Source organism: Aristolochia californica, unplaced genomic scaffold (genome assembly GCF_029961685.1).
Source record: "Aristolochia californica isolate CCGP_79_NKW_82.1479 unplaced genomic scaffold, dmAriCali1.0.hap1 SCAF_9, whole genome shotgun sequence".
Lineage (NCBI taxonomy): Eukaryota > Viridiplantae > Streptophyta > Magnoliopsida > Piperales > Aristolochiaceae > Aristolochia > Aristolochia californica.
In genome coordinates, this window is record NW_027182290.1 from 3,054,653 (window position 1) to 3,075,273 (window position 20,621).

At 38.9% G+C, this 20,621-nt stretch overlaps 3 protein-coding genes across 3 annotated transcripts; 2 read left to right on the forward strand and 1 right to left on the reverse strand.

Moving 5' to 3' along the window:
- Positions 1-1,495: 1,495 nt before the first annotated feature.
- LOC137940189 (uncharacterized) lies at positions 1,496-1,876 on the forward strand. Its single transcript, XM_068785124.1, has one exon. The coding sequence runs from the start codon at positions 1,496-1,498 to the stop codon at positions 1,874-1,876; it is 381 nt and encodes a 126-aa protein (XP_068641225.1).
- A 1,713-nt stretch (positions 1,877-3,589) lies between these two features.
- On the forward strand, positions 3,590-15,499 carry LOC137940247 (protein SHORT ROOT IN SALT MEDIUM 1-like). The gene is made up of 23 exons (XM_068785194.1): positions 3,590-3,761; positions 4,729-4,810; positions 4,963-5,145; positions 5,349-5,654; positions 5,761-5,787; positions 5,870-5,973; positions 6,223-6,909; positions 7,010-7,055; positions 7,651-7,743; positions 7,850-7,905; positions 8,134-8,248; positions 8,608-8,822; positions 8,945-9,008; positions 10,603-10,782; positions 11,058-11,088; positions 11,190-12,373; positions 13,596-13,670; positions 13,780-13,854; positions 13,959-14,339; positions 14,457-14,654; positions 14,806-14,847; positions 14,928-14,990; positions 15,116-15,499. Exons 2-23 carry the CDS (start codon positions 4,739-4,741, stop codon positions 15,224-15,226), a joined length of 4,308 nt encoding a protein of 1,435 aa, XP_068641295.1. The 5' UTR covers positions 3,590-3,761; positions 4,729-4,738; the 3' UTR covers positions 15,227-15,499.
- Positions 15,436-17,231, reverse strand: LOC137940248 (methyltransferase FGSG_00040). The gene has a single exon (XM_068785195.1). It carries the CDS (start codon positions 17,205-17,207, stop codon positions 15,630-15,632), a length of 1,578 nt encoding a protein of 525 aa, XP_068641296.1. The 5' UTR covers positions 17,208-17,231; the 3' UTR covers positions 15,436-15,629.
- Between the last annotated feature and the right edge of the window lie 3,390 nt (positions 17,232-20,621).

A 20,621-nucleotide genomic window follows, 5' to 3' on the forward strand; every position in this document is an offset into this window, starting at 1 on the left:
TCTATTTTTCTTGGTTCAAAGTTCAAAATAAATCAGTTTTGATTCTTCTGAAGCTGTATTTGTTAGGCCTTTCGAAAAAGGGAAGAAAAACAAAGTTCTATCAACAAGAAGCATGAAATCAACCTCGTTACTCGTTACTTAGAGCTTTCATCGCCAAATTGTGAAGGTTTGTTGCCTATATCAGTCTAGTTTACTGTGAAGTAAGAACAACATTGACAAAAACACAAAGAAAAACAAAGTCTCTCCCTCTAATACCTCTGTGAACAGCTAAAAAACACAGTTTTAGGGGATAGAAGATAGATTGAGAGCTTATAACATGGACAGAGATATATCCGTAATCGTACATGTAATTCGTCATGATGATTGCACCGAGCCAAGGCAACAGACCCATCTCGTATGGTCGACGAATAATTGTCTCCGCCTGACAGAACACTCTGACATCTCCACCTCTCGGAAGGACCACGTGATGGTTAGGCCATGAATGGTTATGACAAGGGAAAGGGCCGGGACGACGAAAAGGGATATTGGTCTCATGAGCTACGTGTTGATCGTTGGAAGAAATGGGAGGCAGAGGCATCTACTGACCTGAATGTTCGTGGTGGATATGACGGGATGGAGGAGGAGGTGAGAAGGATGTTGTTCCTGGCGAAGGGTAATAGTGGTCGTGACGATGTGGAACATGTACTTCATGATGGATATGATGTGCATTCGAATCATCACGTAGAGGATTGTGGATCTCACGGTACATTCAAAACAGGACGATAAGGATCGTGGGTCTCGTGGTGGATGTGAAGGGGAGGCGCCGGAGGGTATACAAGCGGCTCTTCTTCCCTGCCGTGGTGGTGTTCAAAGGGACGCTTGAATGGAAGTTCCATTTTCCGCTGTTCTCAGAACTTGAAACGCTGCTGGGTGCGACGAAATATACACAACTCGGGGGAGTTCTGGCTTCTTATCGTTAGAAGTGTGAAGAACCTTAGAGAAATCGCCATGGTAGAGTAGCTACGTTGAAATACTTTAGAAAGCTCTTCTCTTTGATCTTGTCGACCTGTTGTGAAGCTTACAACTAAAGAATTATTACAGTCAAAATCACTTCGCTCCATTACTCCATTTGAATATTTGCTATTGTCTGAGGCCGCTTCTGGCAGATACTTCTAAGCTTAATGCCTAAGAATTGAAGTGAAATGAAAGGCGGCAAGACGTCGGAGTTCTTGGTAAAACGTTCACTTCTTCTTGGTGTTGTAAGTATACGTATATAAATGAACGAATAACTATATACGATTGGAGGGCTAAGATAGTTCATGTTTCACACTAAATGGTTTTTTTATTAGATCAATCATACTCTCTCTCTCACACACACACACACACACATATATATATATATATATATTATAATATAAAAATAAAGAATAATATTGCCGTGACTATTAGTTAGTTTTTATCTCTATCATTATCTTTATATTTATCACTATGTTTATCTCTATCATGCCCCTAAAAAATGGAGCTTCGACAGGAGAGTCCAATCTTGATCTTCAAAAATAATGTTCTTGGAAGTGGTTTGGAGATAGCAGCGGCACTGGAAGCGGTTGGTGAGGACGGAATTTCATCGTCAGGTGGCAGAGCAGCGGCATTGGAGGCGGACGGAATCGCATTGTCTGGTGGAAGAGCAGTTGCACTGGAGGCGACTGGTGTGGGCGGAATTTCATCTTCAGGTGGCAGAGCAGCGACATTAGAGGCGGCTGGTGCGGACAAAATTGCATCGTCCGATGGAAAAGCTGCGGCACTGGGGGCAACTGGTGCGGACGGAATTTCATCATTAGGTGGTAGAGCAGCGGCATTGGAGGCGGCTGATGCAGACGGAATTGCATCGTCTGATTGAAAGACAACGACTGGGGTGGACGAAATCGCATCGTCCGGATAGGATGAAGAGGTATTTTTTTTATTTAAAAAAAATATCACACGTGCAAAACTCACATGTGTGAAACCCACATGCGAGTTCGCACACTCGCATCCAATAGGGGGGGGGGGGGGGGGGGGGGGGGGGGCAGTGCTAGCAGGCTGGAGGCGGTCGGCGCATTGGTGATGGTGACGGGAACAGGGAAGGAAGAAGGGTTTTGGCGAGACGGTAGGCGGCGAAGGTGGTTATTCCAGCGACGGGAGGAACGGCTAGCAACGGGCAAAGTCTGGGGTTCAGATTTGGTGGGAGAGGCAGTGGCGGCGGTAGGGGCAGCAGTGACTACGAGGATGGTCGACGACAGAGATTTTATTTTATTTTTTTCAAAAATTCCTTCTGCTAGATTGCACGGAGAAAGGGAAGAGAGAATAGCAGGTATGAGCGACGGCAGTGGGCTGCAGCTACGAAGACTACTTTCGATAAAGATTTCCAGCGAAGACAGACTGGTTCTGATTAATCGATCAAAAACTCTGATATCATATAGAATATAAGAATGAAGAATAATATTGTCGTGATTGTTATTGATCAGGTGTAAACTATTTAAAGAATTATACACAGAGATTGTAGGTCATTAGGACTCTACAATTTGAGTCTATCTCTAATTCAAATACTAGTTATCTTTATCTCTATCATTATCTTTATATCTATCACTATGTTTATCTCTATCTCTATCATATATATATATATATATATATATATTATAGAAAAATATAAGCATCAAATATTAATTCCAATCATATTATATAAGATTGTATGTATATAAAAAATATCACTTGGTTAAGATAATGTTAGGATAACATGAAACGAGCACTATAAATTTAGTTAAAATATTAATTTCCACTTTTTTACCTATTGTTGGTCATAACCTTTCAATATTAAATAGAAGGGTAATAACTAAAACTAATATCTAACATTAATATGTAGATAATCAAATAAGTGGTAAGGAAATAAATAAGATTTATAAATGGTTCAAGGGAATTAAAAATTATATCTTAATTAGTTGTTAATATGGGTGGGTATTAAGTCAAAATTGACCCAAAAAATATGGGTTCGGGTTTGTAATTTCACCTTAGGGATGGGGTGGGAAAATAAGTCTGCCAGGTTTTGAATCCGAAACAATTTTTTCCAAATTCGAACCTAACCCACATATGAGACAATGATATAAGGCGGGGTTGAAGCGAGTCAGGTTTAATTCGGGTTTGTGTGGACAAGGTTACCATGATGGTGATCTAGTCCGGTTCAGGGTTGATGCATCGGATTTTTTCGGGTTTTTTTGGGTTCCGAGATTGGGTCACAAATACCCACCCCTAGATGTTAAAGAGTTTGAGCCACCCACCCATTTCAAAGAAATGGTAGAAAGAGATTTAAGACAAAATGGTATAGTTGGGTTAGAGGTGCAAGAAACATAATTATCAATAATAATAATAGATACATGGTTTATGTTTTTTTTTTTCCACCGATATATGTAGTTTATACTGATACTAAAATTTATATTACTTATAGATTGGTTTGTTTGAGAGTTTCTCCTTGGGCGCTCCATAATTTAGTTAGGACCAAAAATGTGCGTTAACTAGGAGGAGATTAAAGTGTATGGATTATCCAATGGACTTCAGAGCTCTAATGATCTGATATCAGAAGTGGCCAAAAGGCAAAAGCATAATTCGTCTCCCATAAGGGCCTTCTATTCTATTGTTACTCCCTGTATTACAACACCCTGAAACATCTGGGAGAGAGGGAACCGTGTCTGCTTCTTTTCCATTACCGGCATCGCTTCTTTTTGCTACGTCCGTTCTAGGGTTTCTTACTTCCGGTACGCACGTTTTAGCCTTTTATCCAGTTTTTATTCAATTTCATGCTAGCAAACAGTTAAACAAAAGAGCTGTACCCTTTACCGCTTCATTTCGTCTTGTGCGCTAGAGGTTTTGGTTTTTTCGCAGACTGGTACCTGTTTATACTGAAATTCTGTCTGATTTCTTCTTCTTTATTGCTCGAATGCAGCAAGATGTTGGTAAAATTAGAAATTGTTGATGGGTTAATTTCGGTTGCCTTGACTTATATACGTTTTTTTTTTTGTAGTATCTTGTCCTTCATTAGCAAATCGGGTAATGGAAATTTATTTGCCCTTTTGACTTTTGGAGGGTTATTCATCGTGCATGAATAGGACAGAAAGTTATTGTTCTGTGATTGTTTACATATTCGAGCTCATTGCTTGTGCGAGCTCTGCTTGCACTTGTAACGTACTTGATTGGCCAGCTTAAGCAAATAATTTTTTGCTTTATTTCATTTGTATTATTTGCCCTTGTACCTGAAAGGTTAGTGGGTATCGATCCGATGGGATACTCTGCTTCCGAGTTTTGAGGGCATATGTTCCGCTGCTTTTGCAGTTGATATGAAGCGAACAGGAATAGATTTCAGAGCTATTTTGATATGGTTAACCTCTATATTAAGAAGATAAGGTTTAGAGTTATCTCAGATAAAGATTTAAGTTTTTTCATCGGTTTGCTATTTTAGCTCACTATTAACCCACATACAGGTTATAGTTGCAATTAAAAAAGTCATCATTGACATAAAATAGCAACAATACAGCACCTTTGCATTACCTTTTGGGAAATTGCTGTAGTATATGTAATTTAGCATTCCTGTTAATACAAGTATCATCTTTTTCTGCTTATTCATATAACACTCGTTTTCTCTTTATATCTGCCTCTCCCTTTCTCTTACCTGAGGAGATGACAAGAGAGAAGCTTATTACTGTGTGTGAAACTTTTTATTTTCAGGGAAAAGCAAATGTACTCGTCAAGGGGGAGTAACGCATATGGCCAACAGTCTTTTGGAGCGCAACAACCATATGGACAAGCTGTAAGTTATTCTCTACTAAAGCAAAATTTGTACAAATACTTCTCATCATATTATAATGTCCATCAAAATGTTGATTAATTGTGATATGTACTAGCTTATTGTTGTCACGTTGGCAATAGTGATTTGTGTTGATTCATTATTGTCTGTTGTAGTCTGGGACTGGATACTCTGGAGGTGCTGATGGAAGTTCCCAGCATTCTCGAAACACATCAATGTTAGTTTCTTCGCAGGATGTGGATATTGGTGGATATAGAAGTCATGCTCCCCTCGAGGCTCATTATGGAGGACAGTATTCCTCAGTTTATGCAGCAACTGCTTTGAGTGGTAGTCAACAGGTATCGACTTTTCATTCATTTTCTTTCTGACATTGTTTGGTTGCTACTTTTTGTCAACCACTGATCTGATCTGTGATCATTCTTTCTGGTTTTAGAATGATATATACCTTCAGTTTCAGATGAACTTCAGTTTTAGGTCATATGTGCTCATAGAGAGGCTTAAGTTCATATTCTCTTACTAAGGGGAAGATATTATTATACAGATTGCTGCCATGGGTACCAAGGGAGTAGGTTCTTCTCTCCAGAGTGATTCCGGATATGGATCAGCTCTGGGAGAGACACCTGGTTATGCAACTGGTGCTGTAGGATCTGCTCTGGGCTTACAGAATGATGACTATGCCTCTTCATCAAAGTATGGCCACAAAAGTGACCATTTCTCTGCTCCAAAGGTTACAGATTACTCTTCAGTGGACAGACGTCATTACAGTGATCAGCCTAGCTCTTATATTGGGAGAGACTTGCCAAGTGACCAGGCTAGAAGATATGTTGATCCTGTTGGCCTTGGTCTGGTAATTATTTATATGTTATTTCCTTCTTACTTTCTTGTTTTAGTTCATTCTCAGTCAGCCTTTTTTTTGTTGTACTAACCTCTATTTTTTGTGTGTATTGCATCAGTCTGAGATGCATGATCACATTGACCAGGTACAAGGCAATATATTTACATGTTTGTTATGCGTTATTTTCAATTTATTGTGAATTTGATGTAGTAAATTTTTTTCACTAGGCATCATTGCTCCGGCAACAGCAAATGGTGAAGGTTCAATCACTACAAGCTGGTCCTGATTTGAGACATTCTTTAGCAGCTGGTACTCTTGATGGGGGCTCTAGGTATTCCCAATGGGTTTTTGGATCTTAGTGCATACTGTTTGCTGCTTTGTTGTTAATGTGTGTTATCATTTAGTGTTTCCTCTTGCTTAAGAAATATGTTAGCTGGGAATCTGTCTTTTGAACCTTCTTTTTATCTGTTATATCGATCCTTTGTCTGGAAGTACTGGTGTCCACACTATGGCGTTGTTTTCCAGAAATCCGCACAATATAGCTTTATGTCTTGCTAAGTAGCATATGCATTTCTGGCAGACCAGCTGATTACCTTGCATCAAGGGGGGGCACCATTCGTCATGGGCCCCAGGATGTCAGCTCCTATGGAAGAATAGATGCTGATCCTCGCAATTTACATCTTCTTGGTAGTTCTTATGGTGGAACCCACCCTTCATCAATTATGGGTGCAGCCCCACGGAGAAACATGGATGATATACTCTATGGGCAAGGGTCTACTACAGGTGGTTATGGGGTTGGCTTGCCTCCTGGTCGTGTGTACATTGCTGGGAAAGGATTTCGTGACACATCTGTTGAGCCTGATTATCCAAGTGGGGCTTTACCACGTTCTGGTCTTATGAGCATTGGCGGCACCAAACTCGACGAACGAGGCAATGATAGGGGTGGCATTCGTCGGGAACTGGAGATAAGAGAGCAAGAGCGGCGGAGGGAGCACTTGCGTGCACGTGAGAGAGAAAAAGAAAGAGAAAGGGTAAGGGAAAGAGAAAAAGAACGCAAACGTGAACGAGACAGGGAGAGAGAAAGAGAGTGGGAACGCCTGCAAGATCGACGTGAAAAGGAGAGGGAACGAGAATGCAAGCGTGGACCTGAGCTTAGGCGTGAACGAACTCCACCAAAAGGCGCTAGAGATCGTCATGGTTCTTCCTTTATAAGAGAAGAAAGACCTCCACGAAGAGATTCACCCTTACGTCGTGATGCTTCCCATAGGTGGACCACCTTAAATGTGTTTCTTTTGTCTCCTACTTTGCCGCTGCTTCTTTTATCTTGCGGCCTTCTTAACTAACTAAGTTGCTCTGTCATGCTGAAGGCGGCATTCTCCCGTTAAAGAAAAAAGGAGAGAATATGTTTGCAAGGTAAAACCATCTCGGAAAATTAGTGTTGGATAATGTACCGAACTTAGTTAGGCATAAAGTTCTTGGGCCTTTCTATACATTCCTCTGCTTTTTTGACTCCTATTTCTGGCATTCTCCTGGAGGTGCTCGATTCTATGGGAGCATTAGTAGGATTGTAGTTCCTTTGGTTGTGCTGGAAAGAATTGATTTTTTGTTTGGGATACAACGATGAAATATGTATAAGCGACTGCTCTGCATTTGATGGTCTGAAATGAACCAATTTACGTATTTAGCTTTTTGGTTCTTAGCTTGGAATGATTCTAGAATTCGTCCCTTGCCTCGGTTTTGGATGTACATGTCTGTTCAAGAAATGCCAGAGTAGTTCCTTCTTAAGAGAAGACTTGTAGGAAAGAGGACGTAATGTACGATCGTGTTTCTTTTCTATTTTGTGTTTAATTTGTCAACAATTTAATTGTTTTTGGTTTTTCTCTATTTATTGTTGAGTGTGATTGTTAGTCTTTCTTGTGGCTGTTGTTATACATATTGGACTCGCATTGCCCTTTTTCTTTTTGATTGCTTGTCAGGTTTTGCTTTGTTAAATTGAGTGATGTGGCAGGTTGTCCCATCCTGTTTGGTGGATGTTGAAAGGGATTATTTGTCCATAAGTAAACGTTATCCGAGACTTTTCATTTCTCCAGAATTTTCAAAGGTCCGTCTTTCATTTCTATTACTTGTGAGAGAATAGTTAGGGAGAGCTTAAAACAGATATCAACTTGCATTGGTTACCTTAACAGTTATTCTTCAACTTTGTTCAGCTTGTTGTGCACTGGCCAAATGGAACTATGAGCCTTTCATTTCATACTCCTGTCAGGTACCTTACTCTTTACTTTAGCTGGTTTCTTTTGGTTAAGTTTATCGAATTGTTTGTTTTAAGCCCACTTCTACTGCTGTTACTGATTGAGAGGTCTGGTGTGGATTGATAAATTTTTAACTTTTCCATGTTTACTTGACGGAGTGGTTTTCTTTTCTTAATGGTTTTCTGTATTTAAGTGCTTAGATTTCTTTCTGATTTCATATCTATTGATGTGGACTGGAGCAGCTTTGAGCATGAGCTTGTTGAAGCAGACGATAAAGTTGAGAAGGAACCAACCACTGACTCGTCAGCTGAAGAATCAGAGAAATCAAAGTCTCGAACCACTGTGTGGAATGCCAAGGTGATTCTCATCTAAACTTCTGTGGACGTTTGGATTTCTTGTGGCATGTTTCCAAGTGAACAGACTCAGTAGGAGCTTGTGAGAGGTCATTTTTGTGCTATTGTATTGTCTTTGAATACTGTTGTCAGCTATGTCATCACAATATGTCTTGTTTGGTTGGATTATACTAAAGCTTGGATATATGGTATGTTGTTCCAAAATGTTTAGCAGATTTTAGCATGGATTGTCAAAATTTGGTAACATTAAGCTGTTATTATGAGATGAGATGTGCTGTTAAGTTCTACACTATATAAATATTGTCTTGGTTTTTTCCGAAAGTATTCCATCCATTGAAAAGTAATACTTTATCTCCTCTTCAGGTGTTATTGATGAGTGGAATCAGTAGCACTTCTCTGGATGAGCTATGTGCAGGCAAAAGTTCTGATGACCGGATAGCCCATGTTAACAGCATCTTGAGGTTTGCGCTTCTTAGGAAGGATCGATCTTTCTTGGCTGTTGGAGGCCCTTGGAATGCAACTATAGACGGTGGAGATCCATTGGTTGATGATTCCTCCTTGATTCGAACGGCTCTTAGGTGCTTCTTCTTCTTCTTCTTCTTTTTCTTATTCGCTGTCTTCTACTTCTTTTGTACCTTCATGTATGCAATCAATATGAAGTATATGTTTAAGAACTCAGTTGAAGGCTTCTTGTTTTCAGGTGTGCCAAAGAGGCGATCCAGCTTGATCTGCAAAATTGCCAGCATTGGAATCGCTTCCTTGAGGTATTAGTAGTGTGATTTTGTGCTCTATTTCTGTAGAAAATTGGGATATCTTGCGTGTGGTTGATATTGTTGTTTAAGGTGTGGATTTTTTTTTTCTAATGAGAAAATGACATAATTTTTGCAAATCTTATACTTACTGATGTTAGAAAATATATATTATGTTATTTTTTGCAATTTATCTTCATTTCTTTTGTAGCTATCAGTTTCCTTTTCATTTTTGCTTTATTTGAAATTGATTGAGTGGGTTCATGTTGTTTCTATTGATGTTAGATTCTGAATTTCCTTTTATGACCAACGAGTTGTTTGTTGATTGACCATGCATTTTAACTAAAGTGAAATAAAGGTTTATTTCCATACTCCTTTTATTTTGTTTGTCTCAAAACATTTCTCTTTATTCCATACTAATGCTTCAGTCTTTGCTATAGTTGGTCCAGTACGTCAATATTGTTAAATTATCCCTTATCTTTCACTTTTTAGGGCCAGTTGCCTCTGATAAACAGCCAGTGTTGGTAGCCTCATACAGCATTTAGTCATTCGTTTCCATTTCATCTACCACACCTAAATTCTGTATTTCTCCCTTTTGTTCATTGTAGTAGCTTCACACAGTTTTTAGTCATTCATTTTCTATTTGATCTGCCACTCCTAAATTATGTAATGCTCCCTTTTTGGTGCCAATCATTTGTTCATTGATTAGCATACAATTCCAACTTCTGAACACTGACATTTATTCTCTATTTATTTATTGTTTTGGGAGGGAGGATTTCATGAACATTGTGAATCCATGTATTCCATGCAGGTGATCAAGTGTTAGTGCTTGTATATCTATTGGTTAGTTTTTATTGGATGATCCTCATTCCTTTGTTGTGCTTTGCACAGCATCATGCCTTGACTTTCCTGCCATTTATTTTTAGGAAGACATCTTGTCGTGCCTAACAACATTATCAATGTCCCATTTGTTATGTCATGTCCACTTCAACGCAGGCTTGGGTCTCCTATGATTGACTATGTTGTTTACACCTTTCTCTTCTTATCATTCTTTTCTTGTTGTTTTCATTCTGTGATGTTTCAAGGCAGTGGCTGTTATTCCTTCTGTGTGAATCCCATTGACACTATTTAGTTTCCGGAACTGTGCTCATTCTCTTTAATTGCTCCATTCAAGGCTTTGTTGTCCAGTGACAGTCCTATTTGATCTTTTCTTTATTGAAGCCATCTATGATTGTGTATCTCGTTTATAACATCATAAAAACCATCTGTCTACTGAGACTTCATGCTCTGGACATTGGCCCAATCTAGGGTTTTTGTGTTTGCTTTTTTATTTTTTCCAGTGCTTTTGACAAGCTCTTTCTAATTTTCTTTTCTTGCATCAGGGTACTGTTCTAACTTCTGTGCAAGTTCTATTTGGTCCCTCAGTCCCGTTCTTTCCTTATGGATCTGATTTCATTCCACATGCTGTACTTCCTTGAAATTGCAGTACTGGTTCTGTTTGACTCTAAAATTACTATGCCAGTTCTGCTTGGCCATGCAACTTTTATTCACATTCTCTATGTAGGCGAGTAAATATATTTCAATTTCTAATCTGGTTCTTGTCTTGCAGATACACTATGATAGAGTTGGCAGGGATGGGCTGTTTAGTCATAAAGAAATCACTGTGTTGTTTGTTCCTAATTTATCAGAATGCCTTCCTTCACTGGACTCGTGGCGAAGTCAATGGCTTGCATTCAAGAAGGTCAAAGATGAGAGAGAACAAGAAGTGATTTTGTTGAGAAGGGAGAAAGTATGTTACTATTGTTGGAATTTACTGGAACAAAGAGATGAGAGAGATTAGGGTGATAGACCCATTTTCTCTATTTATAATCAAAACAATTCAGAAATTACATTCATATCCTTTCAGCCTGTAAAGCCTAAGAATGTAGTTCTAAGGGAAAACACTTTCTTGGAAAATAAGTAAAACCTATGCCTTCCAACAATTATTAATCTTTGTTGCTTTCTCTCAAATTTCTTCAAATGGTTTCATTGACAACCCTCAACTTATTCTTTTTGTTTTTGCAGAATTCAAATGAACAGAAGGATGGTGACAAAGGTACCAACTGTTTGTTGTTTGTCTTTGAATGTGTCAGAGATTACTTCTTTGCTGTATTACTGATCATCGTTATAGATAATGACTATTAGCCTTGTATACAGGTGATCACTCAAAATCTGACCAGGAGATTGAATCTGCTAGAGTTCCTAAACCTGAAGGAAAACTAAAAGATGTTAAGGAAGAAACAGATATCCTTGATGGTGCTGCTAATCAGATAAATGGTGTTAAGAAAACAGGGGAGATGGTGAAAGATGGAAACAAAGATGTTGAACATAATGCAGATACTCAACAGAAGGATAAGGGGCTGAATGCTAGTGAAATACACTCGGAGACAAACGGTGAGGGTGTCAATTCTGTTGCTGCAACTCTGAAGCCAGTGAGGAAGAAGATTATCCGCAAGGTAAAAGTGAAAGTTGGTGAGAAGAAGAGTAATGCTGATGATAATTCACCCATGGTTCAAGAGAGTAAGCCATTGGATGAAAGAAATGGGGAAAGTATTGATAAAACTGAAAGTCAAACAGGGAAACCTGAATCACAAGATGGAAGCGCAGCTGAAGCTGCTGATGTTAAAACCTTTGTTAGGAAGAGAATTGTTAGAAAGGTTAGAGGGAAAGCTGTTCAGAAGATTGAGAAAGTTACTGAGAATGATGCAAATGTTCAGAAGGAAGCTGACCCTCAGGAGGGTAAAACAGAGGATACAAAACAAACTGAGGTTTCTTCTTCTGCTCCTGGGCAGGATCCTGGTGTCAAAGCACCTGGGAAAAAGAAAATTATTAGAAGGGTTGTAGCTAAGAAAAAGACCAGTGAGAGTGAAGTCAGTGTTGTGAACAGTGATAAAAAGGAAGATGGTGAGAAAGGTAACAATGAAAAAACTGATAAGCAGGTGCTTGAGGTTAAAAACTCTGGAATGGATCTAATGGCACAGAATGAGGGATCTAAATCAGGGGAAATGCATGCTGCTGGTGCTAAAACTACTGTTAGCGAGAAGGAACTCAAGGATTTAAAGGGTAAGGCAGAGGTTGGAATAGCAGATATTGAATCTAAGTCTGAGAAAGGAGATGCAGACACTAAGATGGATGTTGATGTTCAAAAATCTGACAAAGAGTTGAAGGACAGTCACAATGACAAGAAGGAAAAGGCAAAGGATCAGAAGGAGAGAAAAATGAAGGAAAGCAGGGATGAATCCAAAAGAAAATTGAGTGGAGAACCAAAAGAAAAAATCAAGCATGAAGAACCTCAGCATCCTGGTTTATTTCTGCAAACAAAGTGGACCAAGGATTCAAAGGTGGGTTATCAGCTGTGATTTTGATAAAGGAACTTAATATTAGTGCTGCATGACTCCTTACCAGCCCAGTTGTTGAACCTGGATGAACCAATTCCAAAAGCCTGTCTGGTTTGTCTTCCTAAAAATCATATATGTTCCAGACCTTGTTGTTTACGTAAAACTGAACTTGTTTAATTGTTTCTACTGGCCTGGGCAATGGGTGAGTTGATTGGGGTTTTCAGTGTGTCAAGTATCAAAAAGAGGAGATGAAGAACTAATTGTGACTTTCCTACTCAACTGAGGGCATTTCATTTGTTCATTTATACTTTTATTTAAACGCCTGATATTCTTGGATTGTTTATGATATAAATAAGCGCATTTATTCAATTGAGGGTCTAGTTTTCATTTTTAGGACTTATGTTTATAATTGGAGTATAATATCCTCTAGGGATAGTTAAGGTTATGCCAGCTTGGTGTGGGTTATCATTTCTTTTTGAATAATCTAAGGAATGCCAACTTGATCAGGGACATTTTTTTACATTTTGCTTTTGAGTAAACAGTTCAGATTGTGTTATTTCCAATGTTGCTCATTTAAAGGCCTACATACAGGAATCTTCTTTAGAATACCGTCTAGATAGAAGTTATATAGTGGTTGGCCTGGTGGCTGTACTAGTTGAACCAGTATTACCCATCCGTATCACTGCACCTGTTGTTTTGGGTTGGTATTTTTTTTTGGATTGAAGTACATTCTTTAACAAAAATAGTGATTGTTATTGTTGGATTTTTGGGTTAAGTTCTATCCCAAAATGATTAGCCACTTAGGAGGCCTATTACTCAACCTTATAACCCATTGACTTTTCTTCTCATTTTTCAATATGAGAATTTTTTTATTCAATACTCCCTCTCATGTCCAGGCTTACACATAAGGGCCTGAAACTTGGGCATAAACTCTCTAATGGGGCACACAGACACTTTCATGGAGTCCACAACACACCGACTCCTACCTTATGGAGCCCACAACCTATAGATAACCTGGGGAGTACAAACTAGGCCTTAGCCTACATACAACTTGCTCTGATACCATGTTGGATTTTTGGGTTGAGCCTGGTTCCATCCCATAGTAACTAGTCACGTAGGAGACTTATTGCTCAAACTTATAACTTATCAACTTTTCTTCTCATTTTTTAGTTTTGGGTCCTTTTCCCAATCAACAGTTATCTTACTGTGGATTAAACTCTTGCAGCTTCGTTCATTGTCTCTCTCACTAGATGCACTTCTGGACTATAATGACAAAGACATTGAGGAGTCAACATTTGAGGTTTCAACTCTTTCCTTTTATCTTCTGTTACTTTTTTTGTGTTTAAATCAGTAATTGGGTGCTTTAATCATGTACTTTTGGATTTGATGGATCTTGACATGTTCTGCAGCTGTCCTTATTTGCGGAATCGTTAAATGAAATGCTTCAATACCAAATGGGTTGTCGTCTTTTGGCCTTTCTTGAGGTTTGTTCTAAGCAGAAATTTCATATAGTGTGTTTGCTTTCTTATATTGATTCTCTGTTGTTAATTACTGATATATATATGTTATTATACATGCAATCTATTAGAAACTGCGATTAAGATTTGTGAAGAAAAGAAATCAAAGAAAGAGAGAGAGAGAGGAGAATAATGAGAAAGGGAGTGGTGACAAGGAGAAGTGTTCTTCAGTGAAGGAAAGTGACAAAGAGGGGTCTTCTTCAGTAAAGCGCCCAAAATTGAGTGATGACACCCCTGTAAAGAAAGAACTGTTACCTGATCTAGGAATTCAGGAAAACACCAATCCAACTGATGATGTGGCAAAGCCCAAGGAGGAAGATGGTGGCACAAAGCTTGATGATGAGTCCAAGATGGACGACGGAACTGATGATGAGGATTCAGAGGAAGATCCAGAAGAAGATGTAGAGGAAGACGTTGATGAAGATCATAACATGAATGATGCTTCTGATGAGGTTCCTTTCTATCTTTTAATGAAACAATGGGTTTTCTCTTGTTACCTGATTACTTTTGCTCTTTACTGCACTAAATATATGCACTATTTTTTACTAATGATAAAACTGTATGAGCAGAACAATGAAGACAAAACAAGTGACCTTGAGGTCAAGCATGAGGTAAAAGCAGGTGATGAGGAAAAGAGCCATAGCAAAAATGGTAAGATAGATGGCCAACCAAACGCTGAAGTAGAAAAAGAAAAACAAGAGACTGAGTGTAAGAAGAACATAGCTGCTACTGCAAGGGAGGCTGTGGTTGATAAGGAGCTATTGCAGGTGCTAATAACTTCCCTTCTGAACAAAACAACGAGTAACTGTGTCGAGATTTCATTGTCTTTTAGTTTGGTCATTCTTATTATTGTTGTGAACGTCATTACTATCATCGTTATCGAAGTTCTGATACACAGATTTTTCGTTTGTGAAATAGGCATTTAGGTTCTTCGATCGAAATAGGGTGGGCTACATAAAGGTATAATTATCATTAATTTTTCTCTCAAGCAAGCCTACTGCTTCTTTGACCGTATCAAACTTGTATGTTTCCATTTGCAGGTTGACGATATGAGGTTGATCATCCATAACTTGGGGAAGTTCCTCTCCCACCGAAATGTCAAGGTGAGGCTTTTTTTTTTTGACATTTTGATTTGTAGTGTGCTAGGGACATGTAATTGGAGTCTTTTCTTGGTTTTCAAGAAGGATGTGTTTGTGATACTTTTCTACAATATGTTCTCTGGTCTCAGGAACTTGTACAGAGTGCTCTGCTAGAAAGCAACACAGCAAGGGATAACCGGATCCTTTACAATAAGCTGGTGCGGCTGTCCGACCTATGGTCAGCAAGCGACAATTTTTGAGGTTCAGATTCTTGATCGCTGAAGTTGCGGGTGTCTGGCCTATGATCACAGACAGATGCTACGAAAGGTTGGTGGGCGAAGCTAGATGTATAAGAATATTTAACTTTCTTAATTCATTAGAAATTCTTTTCCTTTATTTTTGTTTTTCTAGCTCAAGAGAGTATCAGAATGACATTTTTGATGAGAAAATAAACGATGATTATCTCATGTATGCGCTTGTACAAAGGTTTGCTGCTTCAGAAATCTGGTGTCAAAGGGATGGTTGTGCAACAACAGAACCTCAAAAGTACTATTTTCCTTATTTTCTATGAAAACCTACCCTGCATGGTTAGGTGGCCCTTAACCAAATACATTTTTTAACTTGTGGAAGAAGAATAAAAGAAAGGGTGACAAACACCTTGAACTAAACATTCAGGCAGAGCATTCTCATTGCCTGTTGCTTCACCACCTTGCCGAAGACCCCTCTGGCTAACTTCATCACACACTCAGTCTCAGTTCCACCATTGTTTTTCTGTAACCTCTCTACCAACAGTTTCAGCAGCCTGTGGTCTGCACCGGTTGCCTCTGCTGCATTATTCACCAGCATCTCCACCGCAGGGATTCTCCTGCCGACTCTCCTTGTCAATCTCTCCGACGCTATAACATCGGCAAAAGCAGCCCAAAAGGATGCTCTCAAGAACCCTTTCTCAGTCCCCTTGACCAATATCCACTTCTTCATCAGCTCCTCCAACCGAACTGCTACTTCATCCATATCTGGCCCACTCTCAAACCTTCTCTCGATCTCCCTCATATCCTCTTTACAGAAAATCACGTCCTCGAATCTGCACCTTCTGCAGTTACAGCAGAATCCCCACTGGGTCTTGGCAATCTCCCTTCTCTTCTTCAGGGGTAAAAGTACATCAAAGTATGCAAATGATATTTCTTCCCCTGCCTTCACATCTCTGGAAGTATGTACTACAATGTGATCCCCGATGTGCAAACGCCTGGCATTAGGGTTGCAGGCGTGATTGATGAAAGAAGGCAAGATCCATAGCCCAACAGCACAGTAATCCATGTTTCTACCTAGCACATTAGCTGAAACGGAGTCTTCAGTGAGAGAATTCACATCTAAGATCTTCAGAATTCTATCAGTGTCAGGTTTCTCTTCGTGAAAGAAGTGATCTTCAGCATCTGGCCTAAAGAGATTCATTTCTGGAACTTTGAGATCCTGATCGTCTTCTCCCATTGATAGCATGTAAATCAAATGAAGGGTTCTCTTGCATTTTGCCGAGGCATCGAGGATTTTCTCCACAAAATCCTTCCACATGGCCAGATGAGCACTTCTGCTGGAATCGTCCCCTGCTTCCGGCAGTATCGCCCTTCCAACAGCCAGCGCCTCAGTCACTACGAGCAAGCTTCCCGCTTCAACGTTCTTCGTCGCAAAAAGCCCTCTACCTCCATTCTCAGATTCTTTAATCTGTACTGGCCCAACGTACTCAGCAAGCTCGGGAGTTTTCCCCCGAAACCCATTCAAAACCCAATCGGTCAAATCAAAATGGCCGGTCCTCGATTGAAACTCCAGCTTCTTGCAGCGAGACAGAAACCCGTTCATTTCGGTGTTTTTGTGAAGCTCGAGAGCGAGCTTAAAGCAATCAGAAGCTTTGGCGTACCGATGGAGATGAAGTAATATCTTACCTTTGCAGAGGAGGGTCTTAAAATGGCCGCGCTCCAGTTCCAGGGCTCGGTCGCAGTCATCCAATGCGAGGGAGAAATCCCTCAACCGGAATCGTGCTTCAGCGCGATTACAGAATGCCAGGCAGAGGGATTTGTTGATCTTGGAGACGTTTTCGTCGCCAGGATCTGAATGGGTGTTCGAAAGGCGTGTTTCGCACAGAGAGATAAATTGGTCGTAGAGATGGATGGAAGATTTCCATTCTTCCATGAGAAGGAGCTCCAACGCTTTGTGTCTGAGCGTCTGCAAATCCTGCATCGTCTCTTCCATCGCTGTTAATGACCTCCCTGCTTCTCCAACCTAGTACAGCAGGATCAATGAGAGAACGAGGCACTGAGAGTGAGAGGGCCTTATTTAACCTTTTTTTTTTTAAAAAAAAAAAAGGTTCAAACGGGAGGGAAGCTAACGGTCCAGTTTGTAATCCTGCCGTAATTGCTTTTAGGCCCTTTATTATACTTGATTGTCTGGTAACGGTTAGCCAAATGAGGAAGCTGTTTCCTCGTTTGTTTTATTACGAAGATTTGACCATCCCAAGAGAGTCAAAAGACAAATGTTGGATATTTCATATATATTTATCATTGCGTTTCATTACTAAATCAAAAAGACCAAGTATAGTATTTTGATATCAAGACATTGGAGATGATTTATCACTTGTTTGAATGTACACTGATGCTAAAGATGATGGAAGAAAAGTTGACGTACCGCTGGATTTCAAGGGTGTTAATGCGACATGACTCATTCACTCTAACAAATCCCAGAAAAAAAATGGTTGGCTGGTTGAGCAGAAGCAGAATAGAGAGATCTTCGGGGGGCGAAAAGTGCTCCATGTTCACCTCCAAAACGAGCAATTTACACCCTTTTTGCCAAATAGAAAGCTTCAGATTTCTGGGTCGTTCTCTAGCTCGCCTGCTACAGCTGCTGATTTTCTCTCTCCGCCTCCCATGGTCATGGTAGCTTCCACCCATTTCGGGTCTACCTAGAAACTTGCAGTCAAGTAAATCCATACATACAAAGAACGGTCAAGAATAAGGAACAGGGGGGGATCGAATTTGGACTGCGAATTATTTTTTTGCATGTTTGCTGCGATTGAAAGCAACTGAGGAGTTATCCTATGCAAATAGTCGAAGAATGATAATTTTCTCTAAGACAGGATAACGTGTAATTAGTTTATGTGGATCTGTTTTGAGGTGGCTCACGTCTCTCAAAAAAAAAAAAAAAAAAAAGAACAGAAGAATCCCAGTTTCGTCTTCCCCAAATTCAAAGAGAAAACATTTTTCTTTTTCTTTCCAATTAGCAGCCGTGACCCAGTTCTCTATTTCCCTAGGAGAAACGAAGGACAGGGAGACAAAATAGCAAGAGAGGAAGAAATATTTGCACTGTAAAATCTCGATATGTCTAGTAGAACAAATAGAAAACAGAAGTACTTCCGAGGACGACATGAATTGAAAGAACAGAACAGTTGAGGTAACAGATGGATTGGCATTTGGCATCACTCACCTGAAAGTCCCAAACATCTCTCCCTCCGGCCTCTGCCTCATTCGATTCCGAGGCGAGGGGTATGATCACTTGGACATATTCCAAAGAAAAGGAAAGGAAGAGAATCAAATCGGTTCAAGACGTGAGATACAATCGTCTGAGAGTCAGAGCCTGTAAGTCAATAGATCCGCCACAGCTTCGGCCAGACAGAGCAACACCCTCCACAGCATTGAAACCAATCCCACGAAGCACGTCACACAAGGCATAGAACAGAAGGAACGAACCAGCGTTTGATGCCAGAACTGGAAGAGCTACTATATATATATCTTGATTAAGTGAATCTACAGAAACACTTTTTTGGGTCTGTTCCAATCCAATCGACAACTCTCCATTCTCGCTCCTTGTCACGCTCTGATTGGAAGATAAACGTGAGTCGGAGAGGGGGTGGGGATTCGCTGCAAAATCAGACAGAAGGTAGAAAAAGTAAAGAAGGGGAGAAATTGTCTGTATTGGGGATTCTTAACACATGTACGGTCTTCTTGCCTTCCCCAATTCTTGAAGGAACAGTCGATAACTTTGATACAGTCTGTGCATCTGATTAAAGAAACAAGTAAAGGTGGGAAGAAAATCCTCTTCTTTCTGCCATATTTCTTCCGTATACGCCACTTTGTTATCTTTCTTCTCGAACATTTACTTGATCGTGATAACTTCCATTCACTCCCGTGTGGGAATTGACGATGAATGAGTCCAAGGTGGGCGTTTTGGTATTGGAAGAAATAAATAAATAACTCGATAAAATCTCACTAAATCAAGTCATCTATTACATTCACAAATTTTAATAAAAATATAATTAAATTACTTTTGGGGGGGTTAGTCAATAAACTGGAAATTTGATTTTGATTTTGATCTTGATCTTCATCTTATGTATCTACATGATCTTCATCTTCGAAATGGGCGTTAATGGGCGTTAGTGTGGACAAGTTCATCTTCATCTTCATCTTTGAAATTTAAAACCATTGATTTAATTAATTATAAAAATAAGTTAATTAAACCAAGTGTTTGAATTAAAAATATTTTAATTACTACTATTAAATCACTAATACAATAGAGTAAATAAAAAATAAATATGATTAATGAATAAAAAAGTATTATATTAATAACATAAGATAAATTTTTTACATGGTATTAATTAATAATATATTTTTAAAAAATTAAAAGTAATTAATTAATCAAATACATACTTTAATTATATTTTATTTACTGGAGACTTAAATATGAAGTTTAATATAGTAATAAAATTGAACAAAAATAATAAATAAATGCATATACAACTTTATTAATAACCTAAAAAAAAGATTATTCTAATATCGAGTTCGTGTCTTTAATATTAAAATCATCAAGTTACAAGTTTAATACATATAAACGACGCATGTTCAAAAGTAATAAGATATAACCATCATTTATCGTTCCACATAGAAGTCGATATGGCATCTAGAAATTGTGCGGCTCTTGTGGATTCTAATGCACTCTACTTCCGAAAGCATGTTACTTGGCTACCCACATCCTCAAGACCATCGCAATCGTCAAAGTTTGTATACATTTTACATAAAATTGGATATGACCTCTACATAAAATTAGGCATAACCTATATATATATATAATACATATATAAGATTGGGCATAACCTCTTCTTAAAATTGAGCATAATCTATGCATATAATACTTGTATAAAATTCGGCATGACCTCTACTTAAAATTGGGCATAATCAATATTCATAAAACCTGCATAAACACTCCATAAACACTCCATAAAATTGTCTATACATTCCATACACACTCCATGAAATTGTTTATATACACCCCATAAAAATAGTCTAAACACTTCATACACTGCATAACATTATAAATAAACTCCATAAAATAATCAAACACAACAAAATTAAAATGAAATATCACTATCAATTAACAATCACCCAAATAAAAATTATAAATCTATTATAAATTTACAAACTATAATTGTTTCTCTTCATGCTAGTTGTTTACAAACTATAATTGTTTCTCTTCATGCTAGTTGTTCCTCGCCCATTTCCCCCTATGAACTGATCTCCACATCTTTCCCTTGATTGATCTTTCTCTTGTAGAGGAGGCAACTCCTTCAATATTGTAATTGTTACATCATCCGCATTGCCCTGACATGCAAGTAAGAAC